General features: G+C 47.5%; 1 protein-coding gene across 1 annotated transcript in view; it reads right to left on the bottom strand.

The window, feature by feature from the left end:
* Positions 1-21,579, bottom strand: part of LOC135911785 (glucose dehydrogenase [FAD, quinone]-like) — an 83,290-nt gene that overhangs the window by 45,832 nt on the left and 15,879 nt on the right. The window contains exons 5-7 of the mRNA XM_070531753.1: positions 19,888-20,012; positions 19,527-19,694; positions 13,928-13,996 (exon numbers count right to left, since the gene is read on the bottom strand). Coding sequence (XP_070387854.1) covers positions 13,928-13,996; positions 19,527-19,694; positions 19,888-20,012 — 362 coding nt within the window. The remainder of the gene's footprint in view (positions 1-13,927; positions 13,997-19,526; positions 19,695-19,887; positions 20,013-21,579) is intronic.

The raw sequence follows: 21,579 nt of genomic DNA, 5'->3' as shown, positions 1-21,579 counted from the left end.
TTCGGTGGGGGTAAAATGCGAAAACCCCCGTGTACTTTGATTTAGGTTCACGTTAAAGAACCCCAGGTGGTCGAAATTTCCGGAGTCCCTCACTACGGCGTGCCTCATAATCAGAAAGTGGTTTTGGCACGTAAAACCCCATAATTTAATTTTTATTTACACTTCTTGGCATGATCCCATTGCGGTCGTACACTTTCGCCATAATTGCACATGAAGCTTTGCCAAAGCCTTCGCCTCGTCAGCGTATCATCGGGGGGAGTGCACCTTCCAGGCATACGCACATTGCAGACGTCGATAACAGCAACAGTTCTCAGCGGGATGCATGCCCGCTGAGCTACCACTAAGCACTGCGCTACCAGACTAAGTGCGCTACACTGCGCTACCACACTAAGTGAGCAGTTCACGGATCACCGGACCAAAGCTGCTGCTGCTGCTGCTCCATTAAGACTTTCCTGTAATTTATTTACGTTCGTTACGTCCTCAAGGAACCAACTAGCGCATGTTGGTATTCTGTGTTAGGATCGATCACTTGGCAGTCCCACAACTTTATGTTTACTGGGAAAGCGATAATAAGCCGTCGTTGCCATAGATATTAGATGAATCATGAAAGTCCCCTCATCCTATCTAAGTGAAATAATACTAAATAATAAATACTTGTGTTTGCGTGCCAACAGCCCGAACTGATTACGAGGCACGTCGCATTTTCCTCACCTGTGGTCCGTTGACATGCACCCAATGCACAATAAACGTGCATTTTTTTATATTTTTCTCTAGCCGAAATGCAGCCATCACGGCCCCTATTTGATCTCGTGCCCTGGCAGTTCCCAAAGCTACACCAAAATGAAGAAATATCGACAATATGGTAATAAAGACACACATACAAAATAATTATACTATCTGGCATCTGATGTACGTAATTAGGGATCATCCCTGATCACTATTGCTAACCTAACCTACCCTAACTTAGCCTTGCCTAATCTAAAACACTTGTACATGTAGTCTATGTGTTCTTATGTTTTTTCGCTTTTAAGATGCATACATTCCGGCCCATTGGAAATGTCGTTTTCAGGATATTATCGGAAACAGAAGGCGCATGACTTGAACTTGACACTAGCCTCTTCCTCTGAAAAGTTAGCTGTTGCATACTACACACATTTTCTCATACATATTATTAAAAATAAGTTTGCGGGATTTATTTTCGATATTTCTGTTGGATTTCTATGTTTAAAACAGTGTAACAAGAAAATTGATATTCACCAAGCGAACCTATGTCTAGGTAAAGCATGGTAAACAATCGACCTAGGAAGTTCATCGCATGAACAAATACACTAATCAGCCAGTAAACTTGAAATTTACGCACAAGAATGTTCCTAATGGTCGTTCATTGAAACAATATTCCCCGAACCTGGAAAGTTCCTAGTCTTTGTGGGTCAACAGACCGAACACATGACCCGGCGGAGTGAACTTAATAGCTTGTGAATCACCGTATAGATGCTGCAGTTCACCCATTCGACTGATGCGGCACGTGGGTTGCTTACCTAACAACCCTACATCTCATAGAAAAGAACTCGCAGGAGCGTTATGAGTGCGTAACGTGAATGTGTAAGCGTTGGGCTGTGCTGCGGACAAGGCTTTTTTACTTTCGAGCTCGCCAAATCACTTGGTCTCCGAAGGTTCTGCTTCCTCCATGATATTTGACCGCAAAGCATCGTTGATATAGTTCTCGCTTAAACTACTACGCTCCTCTACGATGTTCGAGTGCTGGCCGGCTTTCTTAGTGTACACTGTGCGTACGTGTACAGCAAATTACGAGGTTGCAATGGACACATTTTGGACGTGAAACGCGACGATAAACAAACTTTTGGAGCTCGAACATGCCGATTGTATTCTTGACGAAGGAATGATGGCGATCGCATTACAACGGTGGTATGACGACAACAGTATGACGATTAAGGCATGATGATGATGTAATTGACACAGTGGAATGATGACGAGGGCGTCGCACCGATGGCGGGGCGACGATTGTATGACGACAAGGCCACGACGACGAATGTGTGATGACGCTGGATTCGCTCATACAGAATGACCATGATTCAACGACAATGACGGCATGACGGCAATGAGATGGCGATAACTGTGTGACGTCAACTACATAAGGACAACCGGATGATCAAGCTGGAATGGCGATGACGAAGTATCGCGACGGCATAATGATCATGAATTTATGACTATGGCACAAGGACGGCAATGACATTAAGTACCCGACAATGGCATGAGTTTTCAGCTTAGTGCTACAGCGCGGTGGATGAGACTTTTCCCTTTCACACCAATTACGACGACGACATGATGCTGCGAAATGTATACAAGACGAACTTTCACGCCTTGGGGAGCATACAAGGTCAAGCCCTACGCACGTGTTTAGGGCTGCCTTGGTGCACCTCAACAGCAGCAACAATCGCCATCACGGGAGATCATATAATCCAGACACATGTGGCTGTCGACTCTCTGATAGCGCACATTCGCCATCTGTCAAGGATCCCCGACAATCATTTGGCCTCCCTACCAGCCGGGAGACCTCAAACGACCTTTTCACGAGTGATCAGCGCTCATCAAGAGTGCATACCGGCATCTTTAACACCGGCGGCGGAGCCTTCCTCTCCCCTGTGGTGCCTGCGACAGCCTCAAGTGAATTTTGCTATTGCTGTAATTACAAAAAAGTCCAATCATGCAGCGCCGGCTCTGAAGCAACTTACGCTCCTATTACTGCACCAGACGTGTCATGACCACATTCATATGTATAATGATGGTTCGACCTCACCTACCAGCTCAACTGCCGCATTCGTCGTTCCAGCCAAGAACGTTACAGGTAAATTCAAATTGTCGCACACGACTACATCTACATCGGCAGAACTTGCAGCTTCATGCCGCTATGATGTACATCACCGGACAGCCAACAGAGAAATGGGTCGTATTTTGTGACTCTAATGCAGCCGTTCACAGCATCAAGTCTGCATTACGTCACAGAACTTACGAGCAGATGATATTTGACATCAGGGAAGTGCACCACTATGCTCTGGAAAGAGGACACCACATTATATTCGAATGGATCCCTGCTCGCTGTGACATCGTCGGCAACAACCTAGCTGACAAGGCGGCCCGTTGTGCCCACGAACATACCAAGACGCGTCCAACACCTTTGGCGAGGTCGGACGCAGCCGGAGAACTTCGCCTACTTGCACGCAAAAAGTCACAAGATCTCTGGATTTCAACTGCCTTTAATTGCAGATTACGTAAACTGGACCCCACGCTACGGTTACAACTGCCATCTAGCCTTTCCCGCGGCGAAACAACCTTGTTGTGTCGCTGGTGGCTGGGAGTGGCGTTCACGAATGCATACTGCTACCGTATGGGAATGGCCGAGAGCCCGATGTGCGACTCCTGTGGGTGCGAGGAGACCATCGAGCACCTATTTTGTACCTGCCCTCACTACGATGTCCAACGTCTCTCTCTGCGGGCAACTTTGTGCCGACTGGACTCGAGATCGTTCACCGAGTCAAAGATACTCGGACCGTGGCGACACCCGTCACTGGCTCGGAAAACGATTCGTGCACTAGTGCAGTACTTGAAGTGCACCGGCTTAAGAGGCCGTTTATAGTGTCCCTTTGTATGGTGTCCCTCCCACACGTACTCAGTGCTTACTCTCGCCCTTTCTTCCATTTTCTATTCCCCTTTTCCCCACCCCCAGTGTAGGGCAGCAAACCGGATGATGTTCTGGCTGAACTCCCTGCCTTTTCTATCCTTGTTTTCTCTCTTCATTCTACTTTGTCGCCAATGGTCTGGTATTCGCCTATCCTTTATAGTTTTTTCCACTGTTTTCACCAGAGCTTCCTTACTTTTTGGGCCAAGTTCATTATTCAGCCTAACGGGAACCTCGTCTAGCCCAGTGGCTGTGCGCTTAGGAATTGTCTCTTCCGCTTTCTTCCGGTTGAAATTTGTCAGCACCAGCTCCTTATCCACTTGGGTCTATTTCATGCTCTTTTTTTCTTCAAATACAACCTCGTCATAACCTTGGAAAGATTCGGCTGTTACTCATCGGATGTAATTTATGATCCGGCGGGCACGCGGAGTGGCGCGAGCCAATGGGGCCCTGAAATAAGGGCTCCACCCTGCGAGGAAGTCGCCCAAACTGATGATAAATAAATGTTTTCTCTCTCTCTCTCTCCTTCCAGTCTGTTTTCATCTTCGTCAAGGATATGCTGTTGAATTGTTCTTGACTTCATTGCCTAATAGTTTTATGTGGTTCCAAAATATTCTAGGTGCGGCCTTCTTTTTCTTATGTATTTCTGACAACCAGCGTTCACCTTTAAATTTTGCTTGCACCAGTATTTGAACCACAGACTTTTCTCCCGGTATATTTGCCATTTACTGGTTACTTCATCCTGCAGCAACTGCGCCTTCTTTGCCTGCCTGTGCTCTCGAGATGCTTTCTGTCGTTCGGCGATTGCTTCTCGTACCTCCCTGTTCCACCAACTTTTCGGTTTCTTTCTTCCTTTCCTACGAACATGTTTCTCTTTCCGTATTTCTGTCGTTATTACACTTAAAAGCTCACTATATTCCCACTCTTGGCCACTTGCCAAGTTCTTCCTCGACTCTAGTGACTTTATTTGCTGTTTGTTCAGCGTTAAAATTTGCACTGGCCATTTTGCACTCTTTGCTCTCTTTCCCGCCTACATATCCCATTTTCAAGATGATGCGTTTATGGTCACTCTCTATGTTGCTATGCCCTTCCTCATCAATGACCATTTCTCTCAATTTATCATGAATTCATTCTGTCATCAGACAGTAATTAATGGTCCATTGCCGGTTTCCCACTTCCTACGTGATCTGCCCTTCCCACTTAGGCCCTGTGTTCACGACAACGAGGTGATGTTGCTCACAAAGGTCTAGCATTGACTTCCTGTTGTTGTCGGTATAGCCATCTAAATCCTGTATGTGGGCATTCATGTCACCTAATAGGAAAATTTCAGCACCATTCCCGAAACCCTTAATATGAGCGCTTATGCGTTCCAATAAGTCTTTATTCTTCGCTGTGCAATTATCCGGTCCACAAATACGTAATGCCCAGCCAAGTTTTTTCCACTCATTGTACCTGATAACGAAATATGCTCTTGACATAATGAATTTATTGTTTTCCATTTGGCTCCCTGATGGATAAGCATTCCGACTCCCACTCCCTTTCTTCCCGACTTCGTTCTGTTGCACTCTTCCCAAATAAAATTCTCAGTAACTGGCGGCTCTTGCAAATCTCTAAGGTGCGTTTCTGTAACCGCATACAACCCTATTTGTTCTCTATTTGACTGCTCCTCAATCTCTGCCCACTTTTCCTTTCTTCTGTCGCCCTGCATGTTTATGTAGCCTATTGCATGGCGAGCTCTCTTTCCTCCTTTCTTTGTTAGCGATGACGATTCTCTTTTGAGGTTACCCTAGGGGACCTTCTTCATTAATATCTACTCTGGCCTCCTGAGCGCCCGCGGGTTCCGTAGAAAAGCAACAGCGCGACCACCAAGTCGCCAGCCCACTTCTCGTGCAGGCCTGTAACGGGTGCCGCCGAAGGGAGCGCGCCATAGCTGCCCGCCCGGGCAACTTCTTTTCGTTTGTTCGTTGCGGCTTACATGACGCACCGCAAGGCGCCGCCACTGCATGTGCCCCCGTCCACGCATGCCATTTCATAGCGTCCTACCACGGCCGCTCGATGCAAAGCAAGGTTACCTTGTGCTTTTGGATCGAGCGACCGTGCTCATACACGCCGTTTTATCGGCGAGGAGGAGCGTAGCCTCGAACCAGCGCACCGCGCCGCTCTCCTCCTCGCACTGGTATGTACCGATTCCATTTTTCCCCAGCGGCACCTTGGAAAGGCAGCGGTCTAATTCGGAATTAGGGCGATTCTAACGCGTTCTGTCTGGGATTTCTGCGATGTAAGATGACTCAAGGTCTGCGCGCTACCACTCTTCGGCAGCAAAAATAACTTTCGGAAGCAAGCGTTAGGTGCATCTTCTGCCGCGGCGACTTCGTGGACACCGCCGCTGCGATAGCAGAGAAGCGCCCGCCTTGCATTGCCAGCATAAACAGAAAGTACTTGATGCCATCTCGTGTAACTTCGGAAGGTTTGTTCCCAGTGAGCGCTCGGCGACGAACTCGGAAATCGGCACCCATGATCAAAGCGAATAACAAAGAAGGGTGCGTATTCGAGTCGCTCAACTTATTCTGATCAAACGTGTTCTATGATTATCATGCTTGGCAACCAGCGTTCTAGCGGAAGTTGAACGAGGACGTATTATGAAAACGGTACGTGCCGACTAAGAAATAAAGGTATGTTCTTTTAGAGCGCAGCTCTTTGGCGTCCGTTCCTGGGTTTCGCGTCGTCGTCGGCGTTGTCGTCGGCCTCGTAACCAGCTCCGCCCCCCTTTCATCCCCCCAGCGCTAGCAGCGACCGACTGATACCGCTGGATGCCGCTGACGCCGCTAGAGAGTCAAGATAACGTGACTGCATAGAACACCGTCGCCGCCATGCAGAAAGGGGAGGAAAGGGTCCCCCCCCCCTGTTCTTGTGTGGCGGATAGGGTGCTCTTCAGTTGCCGACGCGCCGGTTATTTCACGTAGGCCCCGGCACGTCGACGAATACGTGACCACCTCCCCACGGCTAGACCTGGTTCTTAGCGCTGCGGAAGCGAGGGTATTATATTGTTCGTGTCGGCATCGGCGGCGTTGTCCCTGAAACCAACTCCGCAGCTGGGGTTGACTCACTATCGGCGTCAGCGGCATCAGTCAGTCGCTGCTATCTCTTCCCTCCTCCCTTTATCGTGTTGCCCGCTTGCTGCGCGCGCTTCTGCCCCCATCATTTGCCGCTGGGTGTACACGCCGCCCCCCTCTTCCTGCGAGTCTCCGGTTGTCAAAGCGCCGGCTCGAACTTAATTCCTTTCTTCGCTCCTCCTCCAATGCAACACCTGTGCGGTGGCAATCAGAGAGCCAGATCGGTGGCGGCGGATCTGTATATGTGCACCGCCCGAGCCGAAATTGCCGCTGCCGTTCGCCCTGTGCGGTGGCAATCAGAGAGCCAGATCGGTGGCGGCGGATCTGTATATGTGCACCGCCCGAGCCGAAATTGCCGCTGCCGTTCGCCACTGCGAAATTATCTGCCAGTTCTTTCTGAGCCATGAGCGAGACGACCGATGGAAGTCCTCCGTCTGCTGCTGCTGCTGCTGCTCCCCCACTACTAACACCGATGTTAGTAGTGGGGGACTTTAATGTTGACATAAAGACAAACAGCAATTTCCTAACACTTATGCGGGAGAACATCCCGTTCCTCTCGCTCATAGCGCGTCCCACGGCTGTGACAACCTCGCGAGGCACTTGTATAGATCTCGTCTTTGAGAATCAAGCATTGGTGTACCATGTCGAACATATATCAGTCTATTTCTCCGACCACAAAGCTTCCTTCATGACTGTCAAGAACTGTTAGTGGAGTCTTTGTTAAAGGAATACGTGTGAAAAATAAAAAAAAAATTCTGTGATAGCACATACATGTGTTGCTCGATTTCTTTGCCTCAATCTATCGAAAAGGTGAAACAGCTTATTTGCTGCGCTCAAATTTCGCATTAGGAAGTAACGTAATCGTCGGTAATTTTTTTTCATTCTGCAACCAAAGCCATGCCTAGCGGGTGCCGGCTGGCCCTATTTCACGTGGGCTCACCCGTGCTTTCGAATCTCGCCGGCAGGCTGTCGACGCCGCTCATCGCACGCTATTACTTCGGAAAATCAAGTCGCTGCTGTAAAGAGTATTTAGTTTTTCAGTTTTCAAATAGGCGACGTGCTTTTGAGGCAGAGGCACCATTCGAGACCAAAGAGTGCGCATAATATTCAAACGCGTCGCATTCGTCTGGTTGATCGTGGCATATTTACGGCCACCATAATCAGCTGATTCTATCTATGTTATCAGCCCTTTCGATCGAGTTATTTTACAGTTCTTTATTTTGTAAAGAATCATTGATGTCCGTATGCCAGATAAACAATTTTTAGAAAATCATACGGTGAAACGTTTAGGAGCACGAAAGCTAGCAACACGCTTTTGTTCCGAGCTTCGATGTTTCCTAGATTGGCATGTACTCTGCCGCGGCACACCACATGACACACGCAGAAACCTCTGATTATTGTCGCCCGAGTGATAAACTCATAGAGTTCAAGGCTATCCATACAATAATAACAGGTTACATGTATCCGTTACGAAGACATATACGTAACTCGCCTGCTATTTCGATCGTGGGCAGAGCTGCGGGAGCGCCTCTACGCCCGTCGCCGCTCGATATTGAGGACATATCGAAGCTACAAGCTTAGTCACGACACGCTAAGAAGTTTTCCAATCCAAACAACGTGTTGACATTTCTCGGGAAAGCGCGAAAACTTCCCACTCGTCGTCAACAGCACGTTCACCGTGCACCCTCCATCGCGATCCCACATAGCAGCATGACGCCGGACGATAGACGGCGCTCTGATCGCCAAATGGCGGCGTCCGCAATGAAACTGTCTACGTCTACATAACTGCCATGGAGATAACTGCTCTGTCTGGCGAATAATGGGCAAACCAATGGGAGGCGGCCGTCGTTGGAACTGTGGTGCTGGCGCCACTTACATGAGGTTGTCTCGAACGCTTTTATGTTTGCGGTACTCGATGCTGACGAAAAGAGCATGTGCATCAATAAAAGAGCAGCGACATGCTTCTGCTTGATGAAATATTAGCGAAACAACAAAAAGTGGTCGCTGTTGGAACTTCTCATGGGGGGTGCCACTTACGTTGCGGTCTCCGGCTACGTCATTACTCAGGCGCGCTATTTGAACCGCCTGCATGGAGGAAAGAATACTGAGGAGAGCCCTGACGTCACTCTTTGTGAAGCTAAGTGAAGCCGGAAGTCGTTGTTCCGCCATCATATCGGGCCAGCTCTCCTCTCTTGTTTACATTTCTCGCGAAACCATGCCGCGGTGCACGCAAACGGGCTACTCGGACGCGCGCGCTCCGCAGTAGTAAACAAAAGGATGCAATCGCGATGTCTCATTGCATTACCGTTGCCGAGGTCATGTTGAAACAAGTTCATAATGAACTTCGCAAATTGGGCCGTGAGGCTCAATCAGCCGCTTTTAGCGGCTTTTATGAAAATAAACATGCTTTATCAGCCCAGTCCACTGTTCTCGTTAACCGCAGGTACCGGCCGCTTTCAGACGGACTTGCGAGCTAGACGTCTGGCGATACGAAAAAAATGAACGCATTCTCACTGCACTGCAAGAACCCACTGGACACACGTATGACACACCGACCCATTTGCGATCCATTTAGAGTTTATGAGCATAAGCACAAATTCTCACTGTTGCTTGACGAATCGTCGTGCTTTATTGAAGAAACTTCAGGTAACCGTGCATCACTAAGACAGCGCGCCGGCGAGGAGGCAGAATGTCGTTTGTGACTCCGCGTTTAGATTTATTGACTGGGGCCTGAGATGCCTTCTTCCCACGGTAAGTGAAGCTAAACGGAACCAAATTTTTGTGATAGCCGGCGAACGGTGCAAAACAATACGCGTGTAGAACCGGCCTACGCGCGACCATGGAACAACCGTTTGATGTGTTCGCAGGCGTACGTTCTGTGCAGCCTTGCTCACTCTTGCAGCGCATCCACTAACCTTCACTTCCTTGCACTTCTCGCACGCACAGATAAGATGCGCCTGCGGTAGGGAGCATTCGTTCCTTAATAAGTCAAAGCAGCTGCTTCATTCCCATCTTCCAGGATGAAGCATCGACTGGCCGGCGCACGGTGCCGAGGGCAGCAAAATGCACATATTCTGCGTAACGCTCAATCAGCCGGTGTATTGTGGTACACCTGTGCTGGTTTGCATGGACCTCGAACGCGCTCTGCTAAATGACTTCGCGTTGGCGCGAGCACTGCGAGAAACAAGCAACAGTTAAGCAACATGCGTTCTAATATGGGCAAAAAGAAATTGTTACTGAACAGTAATGTTCTCAAACCAGGACTATTCATTCTTGCATAACGTACGTTCTACGTGCCGCAAATGCACCATGGGCTGTCAAAAGCAGGAATCGCTGACCTGCAAGGCGTTCGTTCTTCAGATTCTGAAACACATCGGTTTCGGCCTCCGATGGCACGTTAGCATGATTCCGCCGAAGAGGACGAAATTTCCCGCGGATATTCCTTCGTCCGTCGCCATTGCCGTGGCGTGGTACATTGCGTGCAGCGCTGCATGCGCGTTCATTTCGCGACTAACGCAAACCTGCCCACACGACGCCTTCGCTACGGTACGAAACCTACGGGGCAACACGTGTGAGCGCACAGAACTGAATCAAAGCCGCCATTGTGGCTTGAAAGCGTAGCCGCTACAGCAAAAGAAATAAAAAAGCAAAAAAGGAGAACCTACTATGTCATTTGCTCCACAGTTTTCTCCTAGCGCGCGGGCGGGGTGGGGCCTCTCCTCAGTTTTCCTTCCTCTATGACCGCCTGCAACTGCCAATCAAAACCAATATTACGTGAGGGGTGCGAACAACTTTGGTCGCCTGCTGCCGCTACTCTACGACAACGCCGTACAATGATCGCTTAGTACTTGGTGTGGGTTGTCGCTACCCTCAATGTGCTGATTGTCACCCTACGTAATTGGCGCTTCCATAGACGACGGCCGTTTGCGGTCAACCGACAGGCACAGAAGTTACCTAGAACGGTATGGTTATTTTTATGACTTTATCAAGTCGCCCGAGCTGACGCGAGTTTCAACTCCTAAACATTTTTCCGCCGTGACCACAACGCAGTCTTTGAACAGGTGCTCAGAGATCACGCCTAGAAATATCTGCAGGGTCCCATTTCGAAATTCGAACCCCCATAGATAGCTTAGCACCAGGCTGGAGCATAGCTACTCGATAGAAAAACCGGTGGCATCACCACAGCGCCAGGAATCGACGCCAGTAGTACCGCTTCTGAGGCGGATGCTCTGCCGCTAGGCCATGACTGCGACGCGCGACAGTTTTTCAGCTGTAGTAATAATCGTATAGGATGGCTAGTTCTCTAATGCATGTGAATATGCTTCGTGTACGTTATAATGCATAATTCTGTTCGTGTCAACAGATCCCCCAGATTAGACACTGGCTCGCCCCTTTACATTGAAGGAGGAATCCAAACATCCGCGTCTCCAGAACCTACCGTTTTCACAGTGAAGTGGCTGATACAAAAAAATTAGCTCCTTTGAATTCTCTGACTCATCACGCCCACTCAATATGTTTGCATTTTGCGGGTCCTACGCACTCCTCATTTTGTATTTTCACTGACCAGCAAGTATGGCGTTTATCTTTAGGCCGACTCCCTACGTGTACTACTACGAACATAAACTTTTGACGTAAATAGTTCTGCGGAAACCCGCAAGGTGGAGAGGGCTGGACTAGGACGAACTGTTCTTCAACTTCGAGACTTTTCTTTCGAACAACCTGAATGGGTTTCCTTAATAGCAATTGCTAGAATTGGGTGCATGTCTCATTTTCCCCAAATAATTTACTACGAGCATACTCTGATTGCCACGTAACCAAGTGTGCTGGCGCAGATATTTCCTACAAAATCGGCTTTCTTCGTTTTTTTTAAATACAGCGATATAAAAAAGATTGTCCAAATAGAAACTGCATTCTGGTAGGGTATCCGCAGTGGCTGTGGTAGGTAAAGGAGTCTGCGGCCGTGTACCTGCCTGATAATTGGCGTCAACAATGAAGAACGTCCAGCGCGTCCTTCACCTTAAAGGCATGACGCATGACGTCACATAACATACGATAAACTGTACTCCTGCGCTCAAGATTTAGGCGATATCGTTTTTTTATTTTTTTCTGTGCTGCTAACGTAGCAACCTTGTACTGGCGGATTTGCACGGCAGAACCCCGAATGTAACTTCGTGTTACAAAAACGTTTTACCTTTTGAGAGTTTAGAGTTGCAAGTTCTATGAAATAACGGTGCACCCACGAATTCCCCGCCGGAGGCAGAAATAACCACCTCATGTACATGACAAAGTGTTGCCGCCACTTTTGTCACTGAGAATACTTCCCGCAGTAGTTCCCGCGCACCAATACCAAATACGTGGTGTCCAAATACATGACCCAACGACGGCTTACTGCTGGGCACCAGAAACGCATATTCAAGGCAAAACTTTTGCTGAGTCTATGTGCCGGAAGCAATTTCAGAGCTGGAAACTTTTAGAGGTTACCTTAATGCAAATTTTGCTGTGTCGTGATTGTATATGTGTTGGACGGATATGTGAACCTCTTTAATAGGCTTCTTATACGACATTAGTTATGCAAAAATTAGGATCTTACCTGCGAAATTCCTAGTACGCCGGCTATGTATCCCGCTTCAATAGTGGCGGGATTGAGCGTCACGAAAAGAAATTGAATGTTCGGAAGCGTGGAATCGGCGCTTGGTGTGCTTAAGAATGCGACACATTCGACACCATAAGCATGGGTAAGTGGCCCTGAAACAATAAAATCGTACAGATACATCATAATTGCGTTCGTGAATGTTCATGGTAGTATTTCTTGCACCATGCACTTTCGTACGGATTCCCTTTCCCGTAAAGTTCCTGATTCTTACTCTGTAGGTGAGGGTAATGAAAGTTTGCAACCCTCACAAAGGTGTGCACTGTACAAAAAGAAAACAATTGATATACCACTTGCATTATTAAACAGTTAACTAATATCGTAACGCGACGGTTTCACATCATCAGGGAACAGATGCATTACTTGCCACATTGCTTAGTCATGTTGACGGACGGTTGTGTTATATCTCAAGTGTACTATATACATTGCCCACCATTGTCAACTCACAGTTTTGCTCAAGATTCTACTAAGAACAATGTGTCAGCAAGTTTGTGCCTTCTAACTTTAAATGCTAGTCTCAACTGTTTAAGCACACTCGCAAAATGATTTCACACGACGATCTGCGTATCTTCATTCTAAATTGCGTGATTTCGAAGCTGGAACATCGCGATGCCCAATGTGGTGATTAGGTTTGTGAACTCTATTTTGATGTCCTGAATATTTTTTGCTCTTTCGTAATATCATGGTCATCGGAAAGTAATCGCTGGCACAGTGTTCTACCGTCATCGAATGTCGCGTACATCGCCTATTTAATTGACATCAAAGCGCGTCGGCGGGAGCAAAATTTTTTTCTCTCCGTATTTTTAGAGCAGCAGCGCATAAATTTGGTACATGAAGGAATTAATCATATTCATTTACATTTAGTGTTAAGGTGTAAACCTAACACTAAAGCCCGCGGCGTTTTCCAAGTGTACTAGACAAATTGTCATTAATACTTGCGACGCTGGCGCCTCCATAGAGAACTCAAGTTGTTAAACTCCATGTTAGGACGGCCAAGAAAGTACTAGAGGCTTACAAGTTCCATAAAGAGCACATTTTTCTTTCTATTTCAACAAAACAACCGGGACGGTAACTTCAGTGTTCGTTCCTATAGTTTTATTTATATTTCTCTAAAAACGAATATGGCGTAGTACAACTTATTTTGGCGATATGGGGAAACCACAAGAACACTGGAATTTACACGCTATAAGGTATAAAAATATTACAGCCTTCATTCATGAAATAATACATCAGGCTCTCCTGCACTGTCTTTTTGCAGGTTTATTATGGATATCATATACACGTACGTACGATGCATGGATGTCATTCATGAAACTCATGTTTGGCAATATGTTTTAACATGCACGAAAACACAAAAGAGACGTCGATCGCCATTGTGCGTTCTCACTTACCTGTTCTAAACATTGAATACAGCGGCACTGTAGACGGTAAATAGTAGTTTATTTCGAGGTGCTCCGGAATGGTTACCGCTATTCCGTTCACGGTGACGTGATCGAATAGGTTTTCACCTACAGGAAGGTCTGCAATTACGTTGACCTGCAATGCGTGAAGCATGCGCTTGCATGAGAGTGCGCGCAAACACTTTTGAATCGGGTCGCAGGAATAGGCTTGGTATTGGGTAACGGTAATGCTACAAAGCAGTGCAATGCCTTGACGGTGTAATGTTCAAGTTTGAGCAGATTTAGAGTACCAAATTTTGGTACTCTAAAAATCGACAGAATCTTTTTTTAAGTAAGACAATAAATGACGAAGAGCGCACCTTCGAACTGCACCTATGGATGCATCTAAAACTGTCAAAATTGATATATTGTATTAACGTCTAGAGAGAGAGAGAGAGAAGAAACTTTATTAATGAATGGTTCGGCAGTTTTGTTGTTGTCACCTCAGGTGCCGGCTCGAAGTCCTTGGACTCGGGCGGCATCTTCGGCTTGCCGGACGGCTCAGAGCTGGTCTGCCAACTCTGAATTTTTGAGAGCCGCCTCCCAGTGGCGGCGACGCCGATGGAGAACGTCGCCGGGGGCCCCCCAGCCGGGGCAGCGTCGGAAAGAAGCGAGCGTGAGGCTTCCCGTGGTGTGGCAACGGCCGCGATTACGGACGCGTCGCGAACGGAGGTGGGCTCATTACCGTGGTTGTGGGCACATTTCCAGAGCATGTGTCACAGTGTTGCTCTCTGTCCGCAAGTTTACAGGCATCTGTTGGATATAAACCTGGGTAGCAGTGATGTAGGACGGCGGGGCTAGGGCAGGTGTGTCTCTGGAGCAAGCGTTAGGTTACAGCCGCATTCCTGTTTAATTTATCGTGTGGTGGCGGGAATGTGTGTCTTTGGAGTTTGTAGTGTTGGCTGAGGTCTCTGAACGTGGTCAGGCGATCGCCCCACGCCCATTGGGATCCTTGTTGCTGCATTTCTGTTGTAGAGTGCCGATCCGGCAGATCCGATGCCCCGCTCTCGGGGGCGGGGGCGGCGGCCACATAGTCTGCGGCGGCGCGGCGTGTGAGACCTCGAGCCGTGGCGTGGGCCGACTCGTTGACCGCGAGCGGGACATCGGTGTGTGCCGGGGTTCAGAGGAGGAAGACCATAGAATTTTGGGGTTGCGAGGGTGATGACGAGTCGCCGTCGTCACAAATTTGGAGTATGCGGACCGCTTCCCGCGAGACGCGACCACGCGCGAAGCTGCGGATTGCCGCCTGCGAGTCGCTGATCACGATCGCAGCGCTTGGCACCGCGGCCAGTGCTAGGGCTATGCGGCTTCTTCGGCCGCATCCGTGTGTCCCGTGGTCACCGTGGCACTCGCGAGGCACTTACCCGTGCGGTCTACAACCGCTTCTCTCTCCTCCATATCGCGCAGCCTCTACGTACACCACCTCGTTGCTGTTGCTAAACTTCTTCTGAAGGTCTCTTGCTCGTTTGTTACGTTTCGGGACATGGTGCGTAGGGTGCATGTTTTTGGTAAGCTGTGGGATGATCAGGTGGTCGTGGACCAAGACCGGAACCGCCATCTTTTCTCCATGCCGAGTATGGTACGCGATGCCGAGTGACTCGAGGATGCATCGACCTGTCTTTGAATTATATAATCATTCCTATTGCGCAATGTCGTGCGCCTCGATTAACTCCTCAAGTGAGTTGAGAAGTTCGAGCTCTAGAAACGTGTCGGTGCTCACGTTGAGTGGAACACCGACCGCCCTCTTGAAAGCCTTTCGTATCATGCATTCGAGTTCGTTTTTTTTTTTCGCACCCTATCCACTTCAGGTATAGGGGGCAACATACGTTATGCGGCTTATCGCGTACGCCTGCAGGAGGCGGATCGCGCAGTCTTCACGCATACCATTGCGCCTATTCGTGATGCGTCGCAAGAGTCGGATCATCTCATCTACCGAACGACGAAGTCTTCGCACCGTCTCTCCGTTATGGCCATTTGCCCGCAGGTGTAACCCCAAGATTCTAATTTTGTCTACGCGCGGTACGGGAGTACCACCTGCCAATATAATACGTATTTTGGAGTATTCCCGATCTTCGTCGCGCAGGGTTTTACGACCTCTCCTTGTGGGTTTGTAGATTAGGATTTCGGACTTGGTAGCCGGGCACTCGAGGCCCGTACCACGCAAAAAATTCTGGACCGCGTCTACTCGTGCCTGTAGCGTTCACTCAACGTGACCGTCACATCGTCCCCCGGGAACCCAGAGGGGGATGTCATCCGCGTATAGACTGTGATGCAATCCTTCTACCTCTGTTAATTTCTCGGGTAGACCGGGCAGAACTGAATTAAAGAGTAACGGTGATATGACGGATCCTTGTGGCGTGCCTGACGGACCCGTCTCCAATTCCGGAGATTCCTCGTTGCTAACGACGATGCTTGCGCGCCTGCACGAGAGGAAATCTCTAACGTAATTATACGTTCTTTGGCCTAGTCGTAATGTTTTAATTGTTTTAAGATTGTTTCGTGTTTAACGTTGTCAAAGGCCTTTTTAATATCTAGTCCGAGAACTGCCTTAGTGGAGCTGGTAGTGTCGTCTGCGATCTGGTGTTTAAGCTGAAAGCGTCATGTGGGGAGAGGTTGCGGCGGAATCCTAGCATGGTGTGCGGAAACGCGTCATTACATTCGAGAAAGTCGGTCATGCGGGTGAGAACTGCGTGTTCCATGACTTTGCCGACGCAAGACGTAGGCGAAATCGGTCTTAGATTATCGAGCGTGACTTACTTGCCGGGTTTTGGAATCATGATAACGCGGGTCCGTTTACACGCTTCAGGAAGGCAGCCCCCTCGCCAGCATTCGTTGACGTAGGTCGCGTGGCGGGAGATTGACTCGTCGTTTAGGTTACGGATAGTCTTTTTGGTAACCCGGTCCGGGCCGCGCGCCGATCGGGTGATTAGTTCGAACAGGACTATCCGAATTTCTGCTTCGCTAAATTCCACGTCCAGTTTCTGGCTTGCGACGCCATCGTATTTGGCATGTTGGATGCTTTCGGCCTTCTTAAAGTAATGCTCATGTATTGCGTCGAGGAAGGTATCGCCTTTGTAATCTCTTACTAGTCTACGAGTCTTGTGGCCTTGAGCGGCCCGAGTCTCCTTCGGATCTAATAGGTGTCGAAGAAGGCGCCAAGTGCTCGCCCCGGTCATCTGCCTCTCGAGGCCATTGCACGTGTCTTCCCGCTGTTTCCTGGATACCTGGAGTGCGTGTTCTTCGATGTCTCTGTCTAATTGTGCTATGTGTTTGCGCAACGCCTTATTATGTCTTTGACATTTCCATCTCTTTAGGAGTGCTCGCTTTGCTTCCTACATGTGTAGCAGCCTGCTGTCAATTATTTCGAGGTGCGCCTCGGGCGAACCTCGAACCGTAAGAGCCTAAGAACCTAAAGAACCATAAGAACCTAAAGTTTGTGTAGATCTCGATAATATTACTACGTTATTGCTCAATATCCCGAGTTTTCTGGCATCACTGGATCTCGCCGATGGGCGTTGAGCTGGGCGATTTCTATGGATAACGATGGGAGAGGGGGGGGGGGGGTGAACGTTCGTCCAGTACGTGTGCCACCTGGACCTATAAATATTATCAAGGCAAAGCTTCCTCTTAAGAGGAAGCTTTAGCTCTGTAATACCAACAATTTGTGAATCTGATCTTTGAAAATTCTCGTAACCATTGTAACAATTTCAGCTAACCTGTAAATTCATCGGTGAAGTTGATCAGTTGAGGTTACAGATGCAGTTTACAGAGCTGCGATATCTGTTTTTTCCGCAGTGTTAAATTTGTAAGCTACTGCTTCTATTTCTTTTAACCTTACCAGTTTGCTGCAATATTAGTAAAGAGGTCTCAGTTTAGGTCTTTATTAACGTTGTTGCTCTTAACTTTGCTTGAACTTATGTTCACTCATATAGGCAAGAGTTTTCGTTGAAATCGGCCCAGCGATGAGCTCATCAATGCAGTCATGCGATTTGCATGTACATGACTAGAGAGATTAGAGCTGACCTTGAGCAAAAGCTTTCTCTTAAGTCGGAGTTATTATTCAACTAGGTCTTAGCATCTTTCAGGAATGACTTTGCGAGCCTTACTTTACTTTGCAGACGGCGACGGATGCCGCTGCTGCTGTTGCTGCTGTCAGCACCGATTTCACTTCACTTCACTTTATTTCCAACACAATGTTGGGGATCCTCCAGACAAAACGGTTGTCATAGACAGCTTGTCTATGATACTTGTAACGCGTATGACTATATCAATCAGCTTCTTCGTAAAGGATCCACATACTAAGAGACACACTAACCACACGGAAAGCACACAAAACAAATCACTTAGATTCACCTATAATGCATATATTACATACCGCACATAGGCCTCATTAATGCAAATTCGAGGTCGTTCCTTGCTGACTACTCTTGAACATCTCCGCGGTGTACACCGTTTCAATATGCTTTCTAGTATTGCCAACAATTTCCATAGAATGAACGCTGATGCATACATATGGTGTAAATACAAGGTGAATAATACGCCGTAAGCATTACAAAACCTTTCTAATTCCATAAACAAAAAGAAAAATGTGATGGTGCTAATTCTTTCCTAGAACAATCGCGGAATGGAACTTCCTTTCAGGTGACGTCACTACCTTGTGCAGTGTTTGTTCCTTTTTATCGGTGCCATGTAGATTGGGCTGTTTTCTGGTCGTCCTGGTCGTTTCTATTGTTTTTTGTTCTTTGTTTTTGTAGTAAAAGAGTTAGACCTTCAACACGCTTCTCTTAACTGGCTATCAGATTTTCTACTTTTGATATTTCCTCGTCTTTTCGTAGTGCATTGACTGATGCGAAATTCCGACGATGATGGACACTTCCTTCCTTGTGAAATGTACCACTCCTGGTTTGGCTGCCAACAGTTAGCTGGCAGCTTCATCTAAGCGAAACAACAAAATACCACTCTCTGTATACCACAACCACCACCACCCGGACGTGCTGGTGGAAGGCTTTGTTCTCTAAGTACTACGTAATCAAACAGCGAATGCAACCTAAGCATTCTTATTGCCAGAAATATACGCCTTCAAGTGCATACTTCCTTTATTGTAAATCAAAGCTCCTCATGCTTTCCTTTTCGCTGGGTTTAGCGCACTTGCTCAGTCGGATTCACGCCTGGAAAAATGGGTCGATGCCGGACGCAAGCGCAGCAATAAACTGGGCTGATTCCGGAGGCGGCGCAACGCAACTGAGATCACCTCGGATACAGTGCGATCCGCTATTGTGTGGGTGCTGGAGTTGGAGTGTCCGGTTTTGCCTACAGAGAAAAACCGGACGCCCCAATTGGCCACGTAGTCGCTATCATGGAATGCGGGTAGCGCACATAAGCGGTATGATTGCATTTAAACTAAGCCTATTACGTAAGCTTCGTTTCACAATGCTTCAACGTGCGCATTGAATCTGCGCATTTTTTTCCAAAAGTCGAAGCGTTCCGCTTTTGTAGTGATGAGATAAATCTGCGCAATCTGCACACGTCTCAGGGCATTTTATATAGATAGATTCTCGTTCTCTCCACATAGGACCAACGATAACGTGACGTGAGTATCAGCGATCGAAATCAAACCGTCCTCTTACCCCAAGAGACTCGAGATGTTCTCGAGGTCCTATGCCGGAAAGCATCAGTAGCTGCGGAGAGGATATGGCTCCAGCGCAAAGAATTACTTCTTTCTTCGCCAGAACGGTGTGTGTTCCGAGGTCGCGCTTGTACTCCACTCCTATAGCAGTTGCGCCTTGAAAAAGAACCTGCGAAAGCAACGCACTTAAAACGCTCGCGTTTTATCTCTGACCGGAAATAAAAAAAAGCAATAAACACTACTTCTGGTTTCAGACCACGGGACGATGTACTGAGTTTGCAGGCCGTCTGCAATATTTCAACGATGACCGTAACATACATTATGTTTGTACAACGAAACATGAATTTAAAATGGGATCTTACCTTCGTCACATGCGAATAAAGTGCGACGTCGAAGTTTTCTCTTCTGCGGACGTCGTTTGTGATAAAGGATCGGCTTGAACTCCAGCGCTCTCCGTTCTTAATGTTGTTTTGTACGCGTGAAAAGCCTGCAAAAAAGATATATATATACATATAGTCCGTCAGTTGCTTGTGTATAGAGGACACAGAACATAATGCCGTAATTTCAAACAGGCACTCTCAACAAGGAGGTTACATCGACGTGAAGGTATTTTGCCACGCAAGCAAATAGGCATAAGTGTCCAATGCAGTGACATATTAACTGGTTGTTGCACATAGTAACTCGTTGTTGCTCAGAGTACAGTTACCAATGAGCACAAAACAGGAAATGGCTAGGTGAGGCTTAAAAAAACCGCTTACTAACGCCAACATTGGGGTACTGATAATCACTAATGCATTCCAATGAGACTTCTGATTGTGGAACGTGACCCCTGTAAAATTTTTAATTTACATTGCTATCCCCCTCCAAACGCGAAACAGTGCAATATTTTATCAACAAGCTGCCCTGTTTTCATAAAAGATTGAATGTACAGGTAAAATTACACACCACAATGTTGACCCAGTTTCTTGTCTTCACCCCTAACTTTTTTAAACAGTAATCTTTCTAACTTATTAGTACTTTTGGAACATTTCACTATGCTAAACTCGAAACAACAGGGTTCTTCACAGGAGGGTGCCAGCTGGAAGGGAATAACTGCTAGAACAAGTAATCTCGCTGAAGGTGGCGTTTGTACAGGCGCACTTGTCGTTGTCAGGGCATCAAACCGTAAACATGGTCTCGTGTAGTAACCTTACCTACAAAGAAAATTCACGGCATTAGTGTGCCGAGTTTTGTTTTTTTCTTTTTTGTGCCTGTGCAGAACGCGGTGGCCACTTTAGAGCCTCTTGGTGACGCAGCGCTCTCCTGCATGGGTGACTTTGTAACACTGAGCACGAAGAACTCCTCAAGCTTCCACAAAGTTACGCTTTGCCGTACTCGCCGGGCTTGCGTAGGGTCACATCGAGCTTACAACTAAAGTTGAACCATAGAATGCATTGCCCATTCTCTTTAATATCTTTTTGCACGTTTTGACCATCATTTTGTGAAAGATATGACGGCGTGAAAAAGTGAAATTACGGGAAAATGCAGTAGAGCGTTTGTTCAAGGATGGCACGAATACAACGAAGAAATCGAACGCAAGTACCGTCGTATGTGCCATTAATACTTGTTTACACGTATTGCCACCAACCGAGCGCGAAAAAAGAAACATGCTGGTGGCATGCGAAATGCTGAAAACGACACAAAAGCATGTACTATCAAGATGCGAAAACGCGATACACATTAACAGAATGAAAATTACAATAAAGCCCGTTTATTGCACGCGACTTCAGAACAAAAGCAGACTGTGGACCTTATTGGTGCAAATAGGATGGCTAATTTAGCCATAAAATCGCGAACATAACAGTCTCTTGTAAATGACAGCAGTTGCACAGTTGCCGTACTTGTGCGTAATTGGTAAAAGGATCGTTCTGTTTTTATGGTAAATGTCTTGAGCGTGTTCAACGTGTTCAATGTTTTCAAAGTGATTTTGGCTGGCCTGCTTGCGTATATGTGGTATTCAATTGCCGAATGAACCATTGCAAGTCAACGCCCATGTGTTTATACTTCCTCATGTA

Source organism: Dermacentor albipictus, chromosome 1 (genome assembly GCF_038994185.2).
Source record: "Dermacentor albipictus isolate Rhodes 1998 colony chromosome 1, USDA_Dalb.pri_finalv2, whole genome shotgun sequence".
Taxonomy (NCBI): domain Eukaryota; kingdom Metazoa; phylum Arthropoda; class Arachnida; order Ixodida; family Ixodidae; genus Dermacentor; species Dermacentor albipictus.
This window is presented reverse-complemented; position numbering and strand designations above follow the sequence as displayed.